Here is a 19,575-nt window from a genome sequence, read left to right as displayed (position 1 = left end):
TAATAATAATAGTCGTTAATGGATGAAACGGGTGACTCGTTAGCTTAACGGGTCGGGTTCAAGTAACCCATTAGCTTAACGAGTTGGGTTCGGATAACCCGTTAACTTAACGGGTCGGGTTGAACCTGACTCAAATCCAATAAACTCGACTCATTTACAGGTCTAATTCAGAGGTAATTATTCTTTTGTTGATTAAATCACGTTGTAATTTCTGTAAAAGATAACAAAAAGTTATTTTTATAAATTTGAAAGCAAATTACAAACTTTCTTTTTTATGATATAAGAAAGCAAATTTTGTTGATGTTTTAGAGCTTGTTTAGATGTGCTTTTAAAATGATTAAAAACGCTTTTGGTGAAAATATTTTTGGAACCAATTCTTAATGAAATGTAAGCAAATCCTAGAAAAGCACTTAAAGAAGCACATAACCGGTGCTTCTTGTAGAAAGCACTTCAAGTGCTTTTGAAACCCAAAAACATTTTTTTTAAAAGTGTTTTTTCAGTCATTTTGAAAATACATCCAAACGAAGCCTTAGTGTAGTACTTATAATTTATTTTTTCAATTTTAAATAAAAAACAGTTTCTACACACTTATTTTAATTTCTTAATCACCTAAACACATTTTTTTAAATAAATCAATTTCCTATAAAATGTATGTAAAAATCACTTCTCCACATGCACCTATTATTATTATTTTTAACAATTAATATTTTTTACATTAAAAGAGAAGTAGTCTCACAATGTATTAGTAATAATGTAATTCAAATTCGTTTTTAACGAATATCGAATTTAAGATCTTACACTTACAATTGAAGAAAAATACTAACTAAATGGTAATACGTGGCTTCAAATACACCTACTTAAACACATTTTCTCTCATTTCCCAAAAAAATATTTCCTATCTCTTAATTTTATTTATTCAATTTCAATGTCCTTATTTGCATTAACTAGAAAAAAATAAAATCAGCTCAATCTCAGAACACAAAAATCCTAATTATAAAAAAATAAAATAAAATAAAATTATTCTGTGTAATTCAGCATATTTCACTGCTTCCCCATTTTTCTAACCCAACTGGGCGTCTCTACCCAATTGTTTACCCAGAAAACACAATGAAGTGGGAAAGGGTGCAGCTGCAGCCCAAACAAGCTCACCTGCAACAACAAGAACAAGAAGGAGGAGGAGTGGCGGTGGGCGAGGTGTCTGGGCCCGGGAAGCGGTGGGGCCATACATGCAATGCAATCAAGGAAGGGCGGATGCTGTATGTATTCGGTGGCTATGGCAGAGATAACTGTCAGACCAACGAAGTTCACGTCTTTGACACTGGTGGGTCTTCCCCAAATGCTAAAAATTTACCCAGATTATTCGTTTAATTTGTACCTTTATCGTTTTTTGCATGTGGGTTTGTGTAAATTTGGTTACTTGTGATTTTTCTGGGAAAAAAGCTTGAATCTTTATGTAGTTAACCACGTTAATTAATGTTTAAGGGGTGTTTAGTTGGCTTGTAATTAGGGTTTTTGTTGGGTTTAATTTGGTAATTTTGGTAGGAATAATCTTCTTTAGAAAATTGGAATCAAATGCTGCGATGGGTTAATTTTCTGCCAGAATTATTGAGTAAATGCTTCATGGGATTATTCTGCTAAATTTTGATTTTTAGGGGTTTTATTGGTTAAAAATTTCGAATAGTGCTACATAATTTCTTTAACTTTGGTTTCAAATTTTCATGTTGGTGTTAACAACTAGCACTCTGCATTTTCCTATGTGTTGTTGCATTTTATATAGAGATTGTTATTGTTAATACTCTTACTCTGCTGACTGCAGCTACGCATTCATGGAGCCAGCCAGCGATTAAAGGCACCCCGCCAACTCCAAGGGACAGCCACAGCTGCACCACTGTTGGTGATAATCTCTTCGTCTTTGGGGGTACGGATGGGATGAATCCTCTCAGGGATTTGCATATATTAGACACCTGTGAGTGACTTTCTCTCTTATATTTTTGCTATTTCCCTAGCTTTTATATCTTTTCTTGACTACGTAGCATGCTCATGCTTCTATACGTTATTTTGGGTCAAGTAATTCAATCAGATGATTCCTTTTCGGAATAAATAATTAAATCAGTGATTCTAAGTCCGGGGTGGCAATTAACTTATTTTCCTATCCACTTTGGATTGGTATATCGAAGAGTTGAAACCAGATATACTCAATTTTCAACATTTACTACACTGTTACCATTTAGGGCTTGGTTTGGAACTACGTGACCAGATATACTCAATTCTCAACATTTATTGACACCACCACCTTTTAAGGCTCATCAAATTCCTTATTATTGATTTCTGAACTGTGCGTATCACTTCCCACTTATGTTCTTAATGCTCGTGTAGCTTTACATACATGGATATCTCCAAGTTTAAGAGGTGAAGCACCAGAGGCACGGGAGGGTCATAGTGCTGCCCTTGTTGGGAAACGGCTATTTATATTTGGTGGCTGTGGAAAATCTGTTAGTAACGACAATGAAGTGTATTTCAATGATCTTTACATTTTGAATACAGGTAGGTTTCCTTGTAAGGTTTGTTCATTAATCACTTGCGTGAGGATTGGTTTGATTTACTTTCATCACACTTTTTTCTGATAGTAATTGTGCATTTACATCACAATGAATTTACTTGATGTATCTCACTTTAGCATAGGTTTTTGGATAGCATGTGGGACTTCTTTGGGAATGAAGTTGTTGGCATGCTCTTCAGTAAAGTCTATAAATATTATGTGCCTCTTGCTAATATTTTTGTTGTTAAAAATAATGATTCTGCATTTGCATGGTACCACTCGCATTGATCTTATGAATTTACTTATTTGATATATCTGTCTTTTGGTGTGGACCTTCTTACGTCATGAAGTTGGTGGTGTGTTGTTCAGTAAAGTCATATAAGAATTTTGTCTCTGTCCTCTTGCTCTTGTCGTGCTGTGAGTTTGTAGGATTGCACAGGGTCATCTCTGTCACCTTGTTCTTTTTACAACCTAGGGGAGGAAGAAGAGAGGGAGTGTTCTAGGTGTAGGACATCGCATTCAGTTTTTAATTGCCTTCGCAATCTACATTTATCTAGAACCTGAACATTCAACTTAACTAGGTTACTGATCGATACATATAGCACGGAAGACATGTTTAATCCCTTTTCTCATCCTATCTTGTAGAGACGTTTGTATGGAAACGTGCTATGACATCAGGCAACCCACCATCTCGGCGTGATAGCCATACTTGTTCATCTTGGAAGAACAAACTAATTGTTATTGGTGGTGAAGATGGGCATGATTACTATTTGTCTGATGTCCATATACTTGATACAGGTACCATTATTTTCTGAATTTTTTTACCCAATTGCAAGTTTATTTAACATTTTACGTAATTTAGATACTACTAGTACCTAGCTCTTGGATATTGTATATGACATGTACCTTCTGTAATTCTTGTATTATGGTACTTAATTAGATACTCTAATTTGGAGGGAGCTGAAAACTACTGGACAGTTTATGCCACCCCGAGGGGGTCATTGTACTGTTGCTTTTGGGAATAACTTATTTGTTTTTGGGGGATTCACAGACGCCCAAAATCTATACAATGACCTCTACATGCTTGATGTTGGTAAGTTTCAAGAAATTCTCTAAAACATTCACCTTTGGCTACTTACTTTTATGGATTGTTTGAAGCTTCTGAACCTTCCTGTCTATCCACCTTCGGTCACGTGTACTTTACACTCTTTCCATTGCCCTAATTTTTGCGAAATTGTATCCTTAGATACCCACTCTATCTTAACTGTGGTGCAGACACTGGTGTATGGACCAAGGTGCTAACTGCTGGTGATGGACCGTCTGCTAGATTTTCTGTTGCTGGGGACTGTTTGGATCCTGTCAAGGGAGGTGTTCTTGTATTTATTGGTGGTTGCAGTAAAGGTCTTGAGGCACTGGACGACATGTTTTACCTACACACAGGTTAACTATCATCTTTTCATTCCCCCTCGCCGAATTATCTATGTTATCTTCTTAGGGTAAAATTTTATGTGTATGGAGTCTTACTGGCCTGATATAATCTCTAATTTTAGGGCTTGCCAGGGAGAATGAAAGTAAGCTAGAGAAATTATCGCTGAGGAAGAAATTGAAGCTAAAGTGCCAAGAGCAAAATCTCGCCTCTGTTCATGACAGAGCCCTTGTTCTGGTTGGAACTAGTGCTGATACGAGCCAACCCATGCCAGTTTCATTTTATGCCCAACCATGTAAGTGATACTTACTAAGATAAAGTGTCCTGTTTTCATTAACTCATTTATTTATTATGCATCAAATGTACATATTTCCTGTAGGAATCAGAATGAGATGTCTGAAATGTGCCCTATTGTTTTCTTATTTTTGCCGAATTTGCGTACTCCGAAGTTATTTAGAGGCAGGGAAAGCTGTCTGACCCTAGGAAGTTCTCTCTTTTCTTTTTTCTTTGTGTCACTTTCGAGTTTCTTACTCCATGAAAACAGATTTCACGAGTGCTATCAGTTTTATGTGTTTTGGTTTCATTAGCATACGTGTGTGTATATGTTAAGTTTATCACAATGACTGGTTTCATTAAATTTATCATGCAAATGAAAGATGCCCTTGGCAGCTGTTGGATAATGTTGCTGCGCTGTTGCACTGAACTAGCTAAACGTTTAGTCGTTTAGGGTGCATTTGGGTGAGGGTTTAGAAGGGGATTTGTGACAAGGGGATGACATTGGGAAAATCCGGATTCCTGAATACGCTGTTTGGGTAAATTTTCAAAGATCTTGAAAAACCCGGGGCCAAAGTGTGGGCTTCAAACCGGGAATTAACTCAATGGATTAACCCTAATCTCAACCATAAATAGGTGAGATTGCATCGTCGCCTCTCTCTCTCTCTCTCTCTCTCTCTCTCTCTCTAGACCGAGATCTTGAGCAGATGACGACGCGCACAAAAAATCCAAGGCTGAAGCCAAAGCCGGAGCTGGATCTGGAGCTGAAGCCGAAGCTGGAGCAGGAGCAGTATCCGGAGCTGAAGCTGAAGCTGGAGCAGGAGCAGTATCCAGAGCTGAAGCCGAAGCTAGAGCCAGAGCAGCATCCGGAGCTGAAGCCAAAGTTGGAGCCGGAGCAGTATCCAGATCTGAAGCCGAAGCTGGAGCCGAATCTTGCACGTGTGCAATTCCCATTCCATCCCATCTGTATCTCTCTTTCTCCCTCTCCCTCTCTCTCTCTCAATCTCTCTCTCTCCCTCCCTCTCTTGGTTTGGATGAAATGGTTTGGTCAAGGCCATCTGATCTGATGGCCGCGCTTCCACTTCTCAGAAGCATAAGCTCAGATCTGATTCGTTGTCTACTAAGCTGAGCCTAATCTCCAATCCGATGAATTTGGGATTTCCAAGCCTGGTGGCTGTTGTTTGGTTTCTGAGAAAAATCAGATAATTAGATCTCCACTCGTACAATTCTAATAGTTGCTGTGGTTTTCGTGTTATGTAATAAATTAGAATGAATCATGTTTGTTTTTGTTTTTATTTATTTATCTTCTTCTCTCTTTTTTTCAGACGACTTTATTTTTTTATTTTTTTTCAAATGGCTAACATGCACAAACACATTCGTGTCCTGCTCCCATCCTTGCCAATCCCTTGGAGCCACCAAATTCCTCACCCAAAACGGACCCTTAACCATTTTAAAGGACCAAAGAAGGGTTCGGTGTCTACTGTTCTATGATCTAGGTTCTTCGCCGAGAAGAGAACAAGGGTTCTTTCTCAATGGACAGGGAAATGAGAAGTTAGGTTATTATAGTGTTATATACATTTATACTTGCAATCTAACGGTGTTAGTTTGACTGTTACCAACCATGGCCAAAGTGGTGTTCGCCCTAGACTTATTTTTCCTCAAATGTTTGGCGGAGAGCTTGCCATAGGTCCCTTGTTTTCTTGTCTATTCAATCTCTTTATGAGTGAGGCACCGAAGTTCTGAGGTAGAGTAAGCCGTTGGATTCTGCTAACACAAGTTGTGACGCAGTGAATGATGCAGCACAGCTATTTGCTCAAATTATTTGCTGATGGACAGGACTACCGTTTGGTTCTTCGTTTTAAACTCTTGTCAATATGATTAACAGTCTCTGATGGCCAATCTTGACTTTTTTTTAGATACTTCCTTAAAGGGAAGCGTTGTACCTATACTGCTTTATGTTTGACTTGCTGCGATGTCTGTGTACCTCCATTTGCATTTTGTGTTTTGGCCTTGCTATGACTGTTTGCATTCAACTCACTGGGTAACTGAAACTTCCGTTCCCTACTTGCGACTTTTATTTGTTATCTATTCAAAGAAAATGAAAAATAATGTAATCGAAAAAAAAATCACTGGTTGAATATGTACTTGAGGAGGGATTTTGATGTCATTCACGAATGATCTTGTGCTATAACTGCAGGCAGGCAGAATATCCCTTCGAATCAATCCCAGCTTTCTTCGGAGAAGAAGGCATTTGTTGCAAAGGTTACTGACAAACTTGCTGATGGATACGCAATTGAAACTGTTATTGATGGAAAGCTTCTTCGTGGTATAGTTTTTCCCAACCGGCCCGGGTTTAACATTGATATTCCTAATTCCAGCAGGTAAGAATATGGTGTCTATATGTGTGTGTGTGTGTTTTGTTGAGATATATTACTAATATATTTGAATATTTTGATTCAACTTTGATCGTGTGAATCCCTTATCAGGAAGCGGACTGCCGGTGAAGCTGGTGGTTTGATGTCAAATGGTGATTACAGCAGCAAGTCAAAAACTTCTAGAGGAGATCTGATGGATAATTTTCATGGAAAGGCACCCGTATCACATGAGCATACAGAAGCTGCTGCAGGTTCCATTTCAAACCATCAAGCATGTTCGGCCGCTTCTCACTTGCATAAGGTCTGATTTTTCTTTCCCTTGTCTTGAACAGATAGAGGGGCAGAAATTTGTTTAGTTTGTCCTGTGCACACTGAATGTTATCTGTTGTGGAATATATATTGGGTTGCACCTAAACCCTGGGCTCTTATGCAGTTTACTGGAAACCCCGAGCAGTCAGAGGTTCCTTTGAATCTGGGCAAAAATCAGACCAATAATGCTCCAAACTCGAACTCTGAAGTTGCGGGAGACAACAGGACTCATAAGCCGGCTGATGCACCAAATTTCAACTCTGCAGTTACAAAGGAAAGTTTGTCTGCCGTTGCTAATTCCGCTGCTGCTTCATCCCTAAACCAAGGTAGGAGTGTAACGAGTATTTTTCTACTTATTTGCCTTGCTACGGGCTCATCAGCATTGTACGCAGATGCTTATGCTTACTATAACGAGTTATGCCAAAGCAATGAGTTGAGAAACAAATCTGATCAATCGTCTCTTACTGTTCTGATGGCAGGTGACAGGAAACTAACATCGGAAGGACAGAACGACGCAACATCCATTTGAAATTGAGTATTACTTCTGAACATAACCAGAAATGAAAAACCACCAGGTATCTGTACATTCATCATGCGAAGGAGATCATAGATGCCTATGACGGGAGACACAGAATTTTCCTACCGTTGTTATCTGCAAACCTCCAATAACAGTCGTAGGTTTAAAACTCTAGTCTGTAGTGCTCATCAAAACTCGGGCGAATTCTCGATTAGGTCCTCCCAATTGAAGGGGAAAAAAGAGAGGTTGCTTTTGCTCATAAGAAGTTTGGTCTTTTTAGCTTAAATTTTACCTTTCTTGTTTTGGTTTAGAGTCTTCGTTAGATGGAAATTAGTAACTAGTTACATTGATAGTTTTATCTGGTTTTATCGGGTCATGAATTCTGTTCTTTGAATCTTGATGTTAGGGCAAGTTTATCAATCTCTTAAACTAGTTTTTGATTTTTTATAAAGTAAGTTGTAGCAACGATCCCTCAACTAAAAATCCATTACCATTGGCCTCGCAACCCATCAAAATGTGTAGCTATGGTCATTTTCGTCAACTTTGTAAGAATTTTGTCAAAATGAGTTGTGCTGGAAAGCCAATTGTAATGGATTAAAGTTAAGGGACCATTTCTCCAACTGGATTAAAGTTGAGGGACTATTGGTAATGGATTTTAATGAGTTGAGAGACCAATGATAATAGATTTTTAATTTATGGACCATTGCTATAATTTACTCTTTTTTATAAGGTCATACGTTTTCTTGAACGAATCTCTAGAGGGGGATTCGAATTCGAGTCAAAAAATGGGGAGCACATTGCCTCGACCAGCTAACCTAACCTATGTTGATTTGTCGGTTAATTGATTTTGCCTTGACCAACTGGCCGAACTCATGTTGATTTGTCGGTTAATTGATTTCATCCTATATGGAAGTGTTGGGAGAAAAAAAAAGGTTCGTTCCTAGGTATTTTTAAAGAACACTACAAAATTCGAGCACAAAAAAGGGGTTTCAATAACATCAAGTGATTTTTTAAGCGACTTTATGGAGAAACACTTCTCGTGTGCTTCTTTCCTTCCGAACAGGATCTAAAAAACTTGTACAAATTTCGATTAAAACGAAAACCTTGTAGAACATGCAGTGCAATTTGTGAACGATTATATCATCGGCCAATTTAACTCGAAAGTTTCAGCAGCATAAAAGCTTAAACCCAACATGAAAGGGATGAGAAATCATCTACAGAGGGTCCAAGTTACAAAGGTGCCCGAGGACCAAACTGACGATTCCAACTTCAGCGGCGTGAGGCTTTCACTTGCCACCGCCACCGCCACCGCCACCGCCACCGCCACCGCCTCCAAACAGGTAGTCTAGGGATGATCCACCACCGGGAGCTGAGTGCACTTTCGTTGATGGTCGATCCTGTCAACCAAATTTTCAAAGCCATAAACAGTGAATACCAAACATGAAAGGGTGATGAAAGTTGTTAGCAAAAGATAAAGAACATTCAAATTTCCAGTCAGAACATCATAAAATATGCAAATCTGCGAATCACAGATTTGCGAACAATCTCTTCACGAGAGAAACAGAAATGCAGGTGAAATTTCTACCGAACAAAACAAGACTATGAACAAAGATCATACTGTGATGAAGTTGCCGCAGTTCTGGCCATCAGCTCGGAAATAGTTGTTTGAAGTGTTCCCAGGTACGCCAGCGGGAATCTCCTTATTGACTTCTGCAGGTGGTGCGGGAGCGGTAGCCCTCTGAGCAGGTGGTTCGGCAGTTGGAACCGGCGCCTGGTTCTGAGGAGCTGCACCCCTTTTCGCCACGGGATTCTGAGTTTCTTCTCCACCTCCAAACAGATAGCCCAAAGAGCTTTCTCCCCCTCCGCTGCTCACTCCACGACCCATGTTCCTCTCCTCGAATGAATGGATACTGCACATAGTTTTCCAACCAATTAAATAACAATCAATGAAACCAACACAAAGCAATACCAACCAAAATGTATCCAGGATTGCATGAATCAGAAAGAAAGCAAGAAAATGCCACCTCAGTGGCGTTCTAAGATTCATACAGTCGACTCTACTTAGTAAGATACGGCTTTGTTGTTGTTTATCTCCGAAACATTTTGTGCTATTACGCCGCAATTAATGTCTCCGGATCTCGAAATTCATATTTTTCATTAATTCATAATATCAACTGATCAAAACCAAACCTCCAATAATATCAAATTACTATAGGACCATGAAATTCAATTCCTCGGCCATAACTCAAACTCCGAGTGTGAAATCTGACCCGAAAACAGTAATGAAAGATGGATTCAAGCTATTGCAAAATTTGCATTAAACAAACTTACACATCTGCAATCCGAAAATTTCTAGCTAATGCATGAGAATCAAAATTAAGCAAAGAAAATGCACAATGTTCATAAGATCATAACAAACTAATAAAAGCAATCACCAACAACAACAACAAGAAGCGATTCCACAGTAAAATCACGATTGTAAATTCCGATACAGATCCACCAAATGTAGAGTAAATTATTCATGTAGAGTAAATTATTCAGTTTAGCTAATTTCAGAAGATTTCTATACATAATTTTCCTGCATTTTCTCGGGAAACAAACAGCAGATAGAGATAGCGAGCGAGAGTTACCCGTGAGAGCACTGCGTTGTGTTGTTTGGACTTCAGATCTGAGTCGCGAGAGCAGTGAGTGGTAAAGCAAAGCCAGCGGCAACTTTCTGTATTTATACTGAAATTCAAATCGCATGCGCTGTGGCCCACTATCAGAAGATATTTTCAATATTCGATTTGTTTTTTTTTTTTTAATAAATTGTAGCAACCGTCCTTAAACTTTAATCAAATTGGAGTAATAGTCTCTCAACTAAAAATCTATTATCATTGGTCCCTCAACTCGTCAAAATATGTAGCTATGATCATTTTTGTCAATTTCGTCAGAATTTTTTCAAAATGAATTATGTTATAATAACCATTGCTACAATTGGGTTAAAGTTGAGGAACCATTGCTACAATTAAGTTAAAGTTAAGGAACAATTTCTCCAGTTAGATTAAAGTTGAGGGACCAATGATAATGGATTTTTAGTTAAGAGACAATAGCTGCACGTTTTGATGAGTTGATGAATTAATGGTAATGAATTTAGTTAAAAAGAACCATTATTACAATTTACTCTTTTTTTATCATATTTTTTTTTTCCGAATATTTTACTTTAATTTAAACTACTTAAAGGCGGAACTTTCAACATTTGGGCCTTTGCACCAAAACAAAAATTACCATTTGGGCCAAATGAGACCTTATCAGCCCATTAACAGAAAACTAGGCCCAAAACAACAATAAAGAGTCCGGCACAGAGAAACCCTAATCCGAATACGCAGAGGCGGCGGATGAAAACGCAAAAGTAAACACCTTGTAAAATGACGAAATAGCCCACCTAGGTTAACAACAGGTAGACGCGCATCGAAGCGGAAGCTTAAAGCGGTTAAAATTCCAATTGCCACTCTTCGACCTTTCGACTCGCCGCCGCTTCGACTCCCTCCGCCTCCCACTCATTCATTTTCCTCTCTTCTTCTGCTTCTTCTCTCCGCCGCCAATTCCGTTGCTCCTCCGCGGTTTCTCTTATTTCTGCCGTCAGAGATTTGCTCGGTGCTGATACTGCCGAGGTTGCTCCTCCGCGTCTTCTCTCAATTCCGCCGTCAGAGATCTGCTCGGTGCTGACATTGCCGATTGAACAGAGGTCGGTTCTCCGTTAACTATTATTTTCTTCATATTTTGAAATGCCTGATAAAAATTTAGTTAATTAACGAATTAATTGCGTTTTTGATTTACCAATCTCTATCCTGTTTGCTTCGGCTCATATTATTATTATTTTTATTTATAATTGTTGTTGATTAGCTTCTGAATGGTGATTGTGTTATTGCTTTGAAATTAATTTTGAGCTGTTAATTTGATTGCTTGATTGTTTGTGAATGCATTTCAATGGGTGTTCAGTTCTTTGTATATCAGGTGACTGTGTGTAGTTTTCGGGTTTTCAATATGGATATACTTAATCCCAATGTTTACATGAAGAAAAAAATGACTTAATCCCATTGTTATATGAAGAAAATTATTTAATCCCATCTCAGTCCTGTGTATATCTGCTGATTGAGTGCAAATTTTCGATAGGATCGATTTCTTCATTAGAATAAGGAAAGTACATAACCATTTCATTAATATGATGCAAATGGATTAATCCCATTGTTGTACGAAGAAAATTATTAATCCCATCTCAGTCCTGTGTGTATCAGCTGATTGAGTGCAATTTTCGAATTTTCATGTTACAAAGTTTCAAATTCTTTATTAGAATAAGAAAATTACTTAATCCCTTTGGTAATACGAAGCAGACTACTCAATCCCATTTTCATATGAAGCAAATTACTTAGTCCTATTGTTATATGACTGCCGAAAAATTAAGTCCGTTAGTTATAGCGGAGGTTGATCATCAGCTAGAAGTTTCCCATCAGCTTCATGGATCCTTTGGTTCTGTTTATTACTATTATCGTTTGTTATCTTGTTAATTTCAATTTTGATTTTAAGCGAAAATGCGTATAACAATGAAGCATCAACACATACGTAAAATGGGTTTAGCGGAGATGAGAATGCTTCCTTGGATGTGTGGGCACACAAGAAAGGATAAGATTAGGAATGACTTTGTCCGAGGTAAAGTAGGAGTAGCCAAAATTGAAGAAAATATGAGAGAAAATCGGTTACTTTGGTTTGGACATGTGAAACGAAGGCGATGCGATTACGGGACAAAGGTTCAGGGCTGAAGGGGTAGAGGAAGACCTAGGAAGACTTTGGAAGAGACTCTAAAAAAAGACTTAGAGTATTTGGATCTAACGGAAGACGTGATACAAAATCGAGTGCAATGGCATTCTAGGATTCATATAGCTGACCCCATTTAGTGGGAAAAGGCTTTGTTGTTATTGTTGTTGTTGTTGATGCGTATAAACTACAGATCCGGGTATTGTGCTTATGTGAATATACACCCTGGACTGATTCTTTTACTAATTTATTATGATTTTTTAATTGCATTCGGTATGAAATTTGTAATTTTGAAATCCAAGCATGTGTTTAATGATATTGGCTTCTGGGTGTTCTATCTCTATTTTAATGAATTAGCGTATTTTTCTTTATTGCTTGTGGAAAATGCAGAAATGTCTTACGAATCTGTTTTTTCGTTTATGTTGACCATTCTTTCAGGTGTTAGAAAAATTATGGAGAAGACAATTTTAGTTGACAATGCTTGATTCAAGGAGAAGATTTCCCAGTGATTATCTACTGATCAATATGGAAACTGCAGTGTGTAATGAAAAACCAAATTCACAGTCAGAAAAGGAGTACTCAGAGAAGCTCAATGAGTCCATGAACAATGTTTTGTTGGAGGAGCCTTCAGTAAATATTAGTGCAAATTTGCCTCTAACTGAAGCCCTGCCTGCTGTATTGCCGAAGAGACAGCGGAAGAGAGCTAGGAGCAGTGGTGCTAAAGTTATTAATAAGTTCGATCCAGTGCAAAGCTTGGACATTCTGGTAAACCCAGTGGAATCCCATGTGCAGAGAAGTCATGCCCCAAATCTTGATGATTCAGATCTATGCTGTTTGAAGGGGACACTTTCAGTTGAGAATATTACTCCTGAAAAAAAAAATTGTGTGCAGTATTTGGGTAGGGATGAACATCATAATGCTTCACTTGGGACTGATACACTGATGGATGAGCCTTCAATGAGTATCATTTCTGATTTGGTACCAGCTGAGTTACCTCCTCAGGGAGGCTTGACCAATAGGAAGAGAAAGAAGAAGGATACAATAGGTGTTGCCCTAGAATCTAAAAATTCATGCCCGGAGTCTTGTGCTGTAATTTGCACGGCAATTTCAGAAAAGGAAGAACAGCAAGAAGATTTGTTTCACGAGCGAAAAAAGAAGAGAAAGAAGCAGGATAAAAGGCATAAAATCCGTGAGAGTGATGATAAAAATTGTGATATTTCTGTTGGTACTTCTTTAGCTGAAACTATTATGCCAACGGTAGATCATTCTGTAGAGCCTTCTGTCGTAGACTTCCCTGAACAAGTGGAACAGGTGGCAATGGCACAGCCACCTATGGAGGGAGTTGGCACAAATGAAAACTCAAAAATTGCTAAACCTATTAAAGATTTGAGCTCCTCAAGAAAAAAGAAGAAAAAGACTCGGAAGAAGTCTAAAACCCAAGAGAGTAATGATGAAAGTTGTAGGAATGACAGAAGTTGTGAGCTGTCAGTTGGTATTTCTTTAGTGGAAAGTATTATGCCAGGAAGAGATCTGCCTCAACAACCTCCGGTCTCTGAATCCTCAAAACAAAAGCTAGAATTGCCACAGCCACTTATGGAAGGAATGAGCATGAAAATTAATTCAGAAAGTTCTGAACCTACTGAAGATTTAAGTTCCTCAAGAAAAAAGAAGAAAAAGACTCGGAAGAAGTCTGAAACCCGGGAGAGTAATGACGAAAGTTGTGGTAATGACAAAAGTTGTGAGCTTTCAGTTGGTATTTCTTTAGTGGAAAATATTATGCCAGGAAGAGATCTGCCTCAACAACCTCCAGTCTCTGAATCCTCAAAACAAAAGCTAGAATTGCCAAAGCCACTTATGGAAGGAATGAGCATGAAAATTAATTCAGAAAGTTCTGAACTTATTGAAGATTTGAGTTCCTCAAGAAAAAAGAAGAAAAAGACTCTGAAGAAGTCTGAAACCCAGGAGAGTAATGACGAAAGTTGTGGTAATGACAAAAGTTGTGAGCTTTCAGTTGGTATTTCTTTAGTGGAAAATATTATGCCAGGAAGAGATCTGCCTCAACAACCTCCAGTCTCTGAATCCTCAAAACAAAAGCTAGAATTGCCAAAGCCACTTATGGAAGGAATGAGCACGAAAATTAATTCAGAAAGTTCTGAACTTATTGAAGATTTGAGTTCCTCAAGAAAAAAGAAGAAAAAGACTCTGAAGAAGTCTGAAACCCGGGAGAGTAATGACGAAGGTTGTGGTAATGACAAAAGTTATGAGCTTTCAGTTGGTATTTCTTCAGTGGAAAATATTATGCCAGGAGTACATCCTCCTCAACAACCTCCAGTCTCAGAATCCTCGAAACAAAAGCTAGAATTGCCACAGCCCCTTATGGAAGGAATTAGCGCAAAGATTAATTCAGAAAGTTCTGAACCTATTGAAGATTTGAGTTCCTCAAGAAAAAAGAAGAAAAAGAATCAGAAGAAGAATTCTGAAACCAGGGAGAGTAATGACAAAAGTTGTGAGCTTTCTGTTGGTATTTCCTTGGTGGAAAGTATTATGCCAGGAGTAGATCCATCTCAACAGCCTCCAGTCTCAGAATCCTCAGAGCAAAAGCTAGAATTGCTACAACCCCTTATGGAAGGAATTAATGCAAAAATCAATCCGGAAAGTTCTGACCCTGTTGAAGATTTGAGTTCCTCAAGAAAAAAGAAGAAAAAGACACAGAAGAAAAAGTCAGAAACCCGGGAGAGTAATGATGAAAGTTGTGGGAATGACAAACGAGGTGAGTTTTCAGTTGGTAGCTCTTTGGTGGAAAATATTGTGCCAGGAGTAGATCTGTCTCAAAAGCCTCCAGTCTCAGAATCCTCAGAACAAAAGCTAGAATTGCCACAATCACTTATGGATGGGATTAGCACGAAAATTAATTCAGTAAGTTCTGAACCTATTGGAGATTTGAGTTCCTCAAGAACAAAGAAGAAAAAGTTTAAAACCCGGGAGAGTAATGACAAAAGTTGTGAGCTTTCAGTTGGTATTCCTTTTGTGGAAAATTTTATGCCAGGAATAGATCCCTCTCAGCAGCCTCCAGACTCGGAATTCTCAGAGGAAAAAGTAGATTTGCCACAACCACTTGTGGAGGGAAATAGTGCGGCAGCAAGTTCAGAAGGTCCCAAGTCGCGTACTGTGGACTTGAGTTGCTCACAAGAACAGAAGAAGAAGAAGCGAAAGAGAAGGCATAAGACCAACGAGTGTATTGATGAAAGATATGATCTTTCTGTTGGTACTTCTTTAGGAGGAAATACTTTTCCAGGAGTAGATCTTACTGTACAGCCTCCAGTTACAATGTTCTCAAAACAAGATCTAGAAGTGGAAAAACCTCTTGTTGAGGGAATTAGACAAAGAATCAATTCTGAGAGTATCGAACTCATTGAAGTTTTGAGTTGCTCACAAGGGAGAAAGGAACGGAAGAAAAGGCTTAAAATGCGTAAGAGTAATGATACAAGTTCTGATCCTTCTGTTGGTACTTTAGTGGAGAAGATTATTCCAGGAGCGGATCCATCTCCACAGCCTCCGGTAGCAGTAGCATCAGACCTAGACGTGATACAATTACTTTTGAAGGAAAGTACTTTACAGGAGAAAAATGAGGACAACGATCAGAACAAGAGATCTAATGCCTCAGGAAATAACAACACCAACCACCAAGTTTGTGCTGGCTTTCCTGGCCAAGTTGATTTGGGTGCTGTGGCGAAGGAAGGCAGTCGTTCACAGATACCAAATTGGGCTGTTGAAAGACCTCTTGTTAGCGTTTCTAAGAAAAAGCTTCTCATTCTTGATGTAAACGGGCTTCTTGCAGATATTGTTCAACTGGTTCCCCAGCAGATTAAACTGTATAAACCAGACACAATGATATCAAGGAAATCAGGTGATAATTTACATTTAAATGTATATGGAGAGTTATATACTTTTCTAGCCTTACTGAAATCTAATCCCCACATGTTTTTTTTGCAGTTTTTAAGAGGCCATTTTATGATTCTTTTCTACTGTTCTGCTTTGACTATTTTAACGTGGCTATTTGGTCTTCAAGAAACAAGTAAACTTCATTCCAGGACTGATACACCTGTTCCTTCTCTCATTTCCGGTTTTGTTGGGTTATGATATCTTACACTCGCTTTTTCAGGAAGAACGTGGATGAGGTGGTGGATTATCTTTTGGGAATTTCCAAAAAGAAATTGCTTTTTTGCTGGGTAAGGACTTCTTCAGTATAGTTTGTAAGACAATCCCCTGTAATCAAACTTATCCAGTAAAGTAATTTAGTGTTACTTTTGCAATTTGTAGAACTTGTATTTTGGGTGAATCAATTCATAATTGCATTGCATTGATTTCAATTCTATTACATTATTCTTACAACGATTGGTGTTATGCAGAATCAATCCCACTGTACTAAAACGAAGTTCAAAACTCTTGACAACGAGAAAAAACCCCTTGTTTTGAAAGAACTAAGAAAGTTATGGGAGAAGCATGATCCTGATCTTCCATTGGCGAGGGGAGAGTACAACGAGACAAACACATTATTAGTGGATGATTCTCCATACAAAGCTTTATGCAATCCAGTTAATTGATCAACTCTTTCCTCTTTATTTCTTCACTATGACGTGATTGATTTAAGTACAAAAGTTACAGCCTGAAACTAATACTTTTGTTTCTGATTGCTTAGGAGAACACAGCAATATTTCCCTTCCCATATCATTTCAAGAATCGAATGGATAGATCACTAGGTGAGATACCGTTCAAGTTTTTGTGTATTTGGAAATGTAAGGAGATCAATGGTTGCATGTATATCACACATTCTAGCCTCATTCACGTTTGCATTGCACATGGTCAATCTCAGCGAAAAGAATTATGTTGGTTAAAATTTGATCCACGTGTGGACCTAGTTTTGCTGTTATGTCTTGCAAGTATTATGCACGTTTGTGTGGCTTCAAAGCTTTATGCCTGTAGGTTCCTCCAGGTTTTTGAATTTATGATTTTCAGTTTATCTATTCTCAGCCTCAATGTTTTTGTTTACTTCTCTAAATAGTACTCAATTACTTTTACTTCCAAGTATTTACAATGTTACTGGTGTGAAATTTTAGCTTCCAGGTGTTTTATTGCAATTACTTGTCTTTTGCAGTGTCATCCCCTATCGTTCGTTGTATATTTTCGGATGGCATTTGAGTCATAATATCATTTTATTTGCTGTTTTTGTTTTCTACTATCAAATACTTTTTACATAATGATTTGGTGTAATATGCAATTATACACTTGGTTCATCACAGGGGTTGGAGGCAATATTCGTCGTTATCTGGAAGGATTAGTTTATGCTCCAAATGTTCAAGAATATGTGAACCACCATCGATTTGGTCAAGGCCCCATAACAGAAAACGCTAAATCATGGGAATTTTATAGTCAAGTTTTAGAGGATCAAGCGCGGTCACCCAAAAATTGATACCATTACTTGTATTGGCCGGCGGAGTTGCAGTTGGCTAAAGTTACTCAGGAAACGGGTTCCTGAGTTGATTCTAAACACCTCTATGGCAACGAATAATTGTGTAAGTTGCATTGGCAACCCACATAAACCTTGTGCTTCCAGTCAAGATGAAATTGTTCGGCTGCTCCTTCTTCAGAAGCCTTTCTTGTGCGCTTGGATCCTTCGATGTTTTTCACTTCCTAGCGGTCCAGCTCTCAGTTAACATGTAAGAGTACATTCGTTGTTTTGTTTCGGTTTTTTGTTTACCAAGCATACAGAGCTAGAAGGATAGAGCGTTTTATTTACTTAGGTAAGAAATGCAATATCTTCAAAGAGTTTGCTACTGAATTTTGTTGGCTTAATTATATTCGGTTTTTTATATAAGCGACATTCTTATTATCTTCGGTTTTTTGGTTATATGGTTCATGTGACGTACCAGACTACAAGAGTTTTTGTTTATAGTCTTCACTCCGCATGTAACTCATGTGGTTTAGAACATTTACCTCTAAACCGTTACGGCGAGTTTGAATCTCCTCCTCGAGTATGGTTTTCTTGTACTATGCAAACAGGATGATAACTGAGTGCTTAATCGTCATCTTTGTGCGAATTTTGTTGACAATGACGGTGAGAAAGTTAGTGTTAGTGAACTCGCCAACCATGGCAGCACCAATTGACCCTGCCGGATCCATGCTTCGTAGAGAGGATCGACGTCATCGGGCAACCTTCCCTCAGCATCGGAAATAAAGTCCGGAGGACAGACAGCGGTTCCATCCGCGAACGAGGGAAGACCACGGCTTCTGAGAAGAGGGAAGTATTTACAATGTTATTGATGTGAAATTATAGATTGTGACTTGAATCCTTGATGTTTGTAACTTCCTTACGGCGCAAGTTTCAGTTATGTGTGGTTTTTCGTTAAAGTGAACACTACCGGGAGCTTTTCGTTAAAGTTCCCTTTGTTGTTTGTTACGTTTCAGTATTTGTTTACCAAGTGTACAGAGATCTAAGAGTAGAGCATATATTCGGGTAAGGTAGCGAAGGGTTTAGATGACCCCATGTGTTGTTTCATCACCTTGCTTGTAACTCACGATTAAGATAATCTCTACCTCGTCATTAGAAGTCTTGAGTTTGAATCCCCTCTTTCTCGAAGATGATTATCACGTAAACAAGACGATGACCGAGTGTGTAATCGCGTCATTAAATGCCCATACAGATGACAGCTAAGGCACAGGGGACCTGAAATAATTTTTCTTCACCATCCTCATCACTGTCACCATCGTCTTCAACTTCATGCAGATAGTTGGCGTTGACGGTTGATTGAAACTGGTTACCCAACCACCACGTTTTTACAAGATCTTATGCTTTGAGTTTGGAGGTAAAATCACATCTCGTTGGCTCTGCCCTTGCTTATATAAATCATATATCTCAGCTAAGGGATAACATACCAACCAAATCAGATTCCATGCGCCTGCCCTGTATATTTCAGCTAGCAGATATGGTGAACCCTAAGCTTGTTCATCTCTTGGGTCCACCAAAACTTAATCTAGTTGGGCCAACTTTTTTTAGAGACGTTTGACTTTGTGGCAAAACTACTGAACGAGTGATTCATTTTTTAAATACACGGCATAATTATATTTGTTGTGTGACGCAACTTAAAATTTTATTCGAATTTCAAGAGACAATTTCAGCACGAAGAGGTCGTTAAGTCTAATTAATTATCATTGATTAATAAACATTATCTATAATGCAGTGCAATTCTTGAAGGCTATTTAGAAAACCCAACTCATGATTAATGTGAGGTTAGGGTTTTATTTTTATTTATTCAAATATGATCAACCAGGGCATGTGCTGAAA

At 38.3% G+C, this 19,575-nt stretch overlaps 3 protein-coding genes across 14 annotated transcripts; 2 read left to right on the top strand and 1 right to left on the bottom strand.

The window, feature by feature from the left end:
• Positions 1-1,058: 1,058 nt before the first annotated feature.
• On the top strand, positions 1,059-7,868 carry LOC126598861 (tip elongation aberrant protein 1-like). Its single transcript, XM_050265235.1, has 11 exons — positions 1,059-1,321; positions 1,817-1,966; positions 2,377-2,544; positions 3,185-3,337; positions 3,480-3,632; positions 3,815-3,979; positions 4,090-4,260; positions 6,436-6,619; positions 6,725-6,914; positions 7,047-7,248; positions 7,402-7,868. The coding sequence occupies exons 1-11, from the start codon at positions 1,108-1,110 to the stop codon at positions 7,449-7,451; spliced, it is 1,800 nt and encodes a 599-aa protein (XP_050121192.1). The 5' UTR covers positions 1,059-1,107; the 3' UTR covers positions 7,452-7,868.
• A 638-nt stretch (positions 7,869-8,506) lies between these two features.
• On the bottom strand, positions 8,507-10,158 carry LOC126598862 (protein SPIRAL1-like 3). The gene is made up of 3 exons (XM_050265236.1): positions 10,070-10,158; positions 9,058-9,349; positions 8,507-8,836 (listed from the first exon to the last, which is right to left on the bottom strand). The coding sequence occupies exons 2-3, from the start codon at positions 9,322-9,324 to the stop codon at positions 8,726-8,728; spliced, it is 378 nt and encodes a 125-aa protein (XP_050121193.1). The 5' UTR covers positions 9,325-9,349; positions 10,070-10,158; the 3' UTR covers positions 8,507-8,725.
• Positions 10,159-10,901: 743 nt separating this feature from the next.
• Positions 10,902-18,123, top strand: LOC126598860 (uncharacterized). 12 transcript variants are annotated; one of them, XM_050265232.1, is made up of 9 exons: positions 10,902-11,027; positions 11,093-11,166; positions 12,672-13,776; positions 14,560-16,140; positions 16,227-16,308; positions 16,396-16,462; positions 16,643-16,828; positions 16,933-16,993; positions 17,534-18,123. In XM_050265232.1, the coding sequence occupies exons 3-9, from the start codon at positions 12,711-12,713 to the stop codon at positions 17,701-17,703; spliced, it is 3,213 nt and encodes a 1,070-aa protein (XP_050121189.1). In that variant the 5' UTR covers positions 10,902-11,027; positions 11,093-11,166; positions 12,672-12,710; the 3' UTR covers positions 17,704-18,123. The 12 variants fall into 12 exon arrangements, with proteins under 12 accessions (XP_050121189.1, XP_050121190.1, XP_050121188.1 ...); XM_050265233.1 differs by having other exon boundaries at positions 12,672-13,869; positions 14,653-16,140; XM_050265231.1 differs by having other exon boundaries at positions 12,672-13,869; positions 14,392-16,140.
• The last annotated feature ends 1,452 nt before the right edge of the window (positions 18,124-19,575 follow it).

This window comes from Malus sylvestris, chromosome 14, assembly GCF_916048215.2.
Source record: "Malus sylvestris chromosome 14, drMalSylv7.2, whole genome shotgun sequence".
NCBI classification, from domain to species: domain Eukaryota; kingdom Viridiplantae; phylum Streptophyta; class Magnoliopsida; order Rosales; family Rosaceae; genus Malus; species Malus sylvestris.
This window is presented reverse-complemented; position numbering and strand designations above follow the sequence as displayed.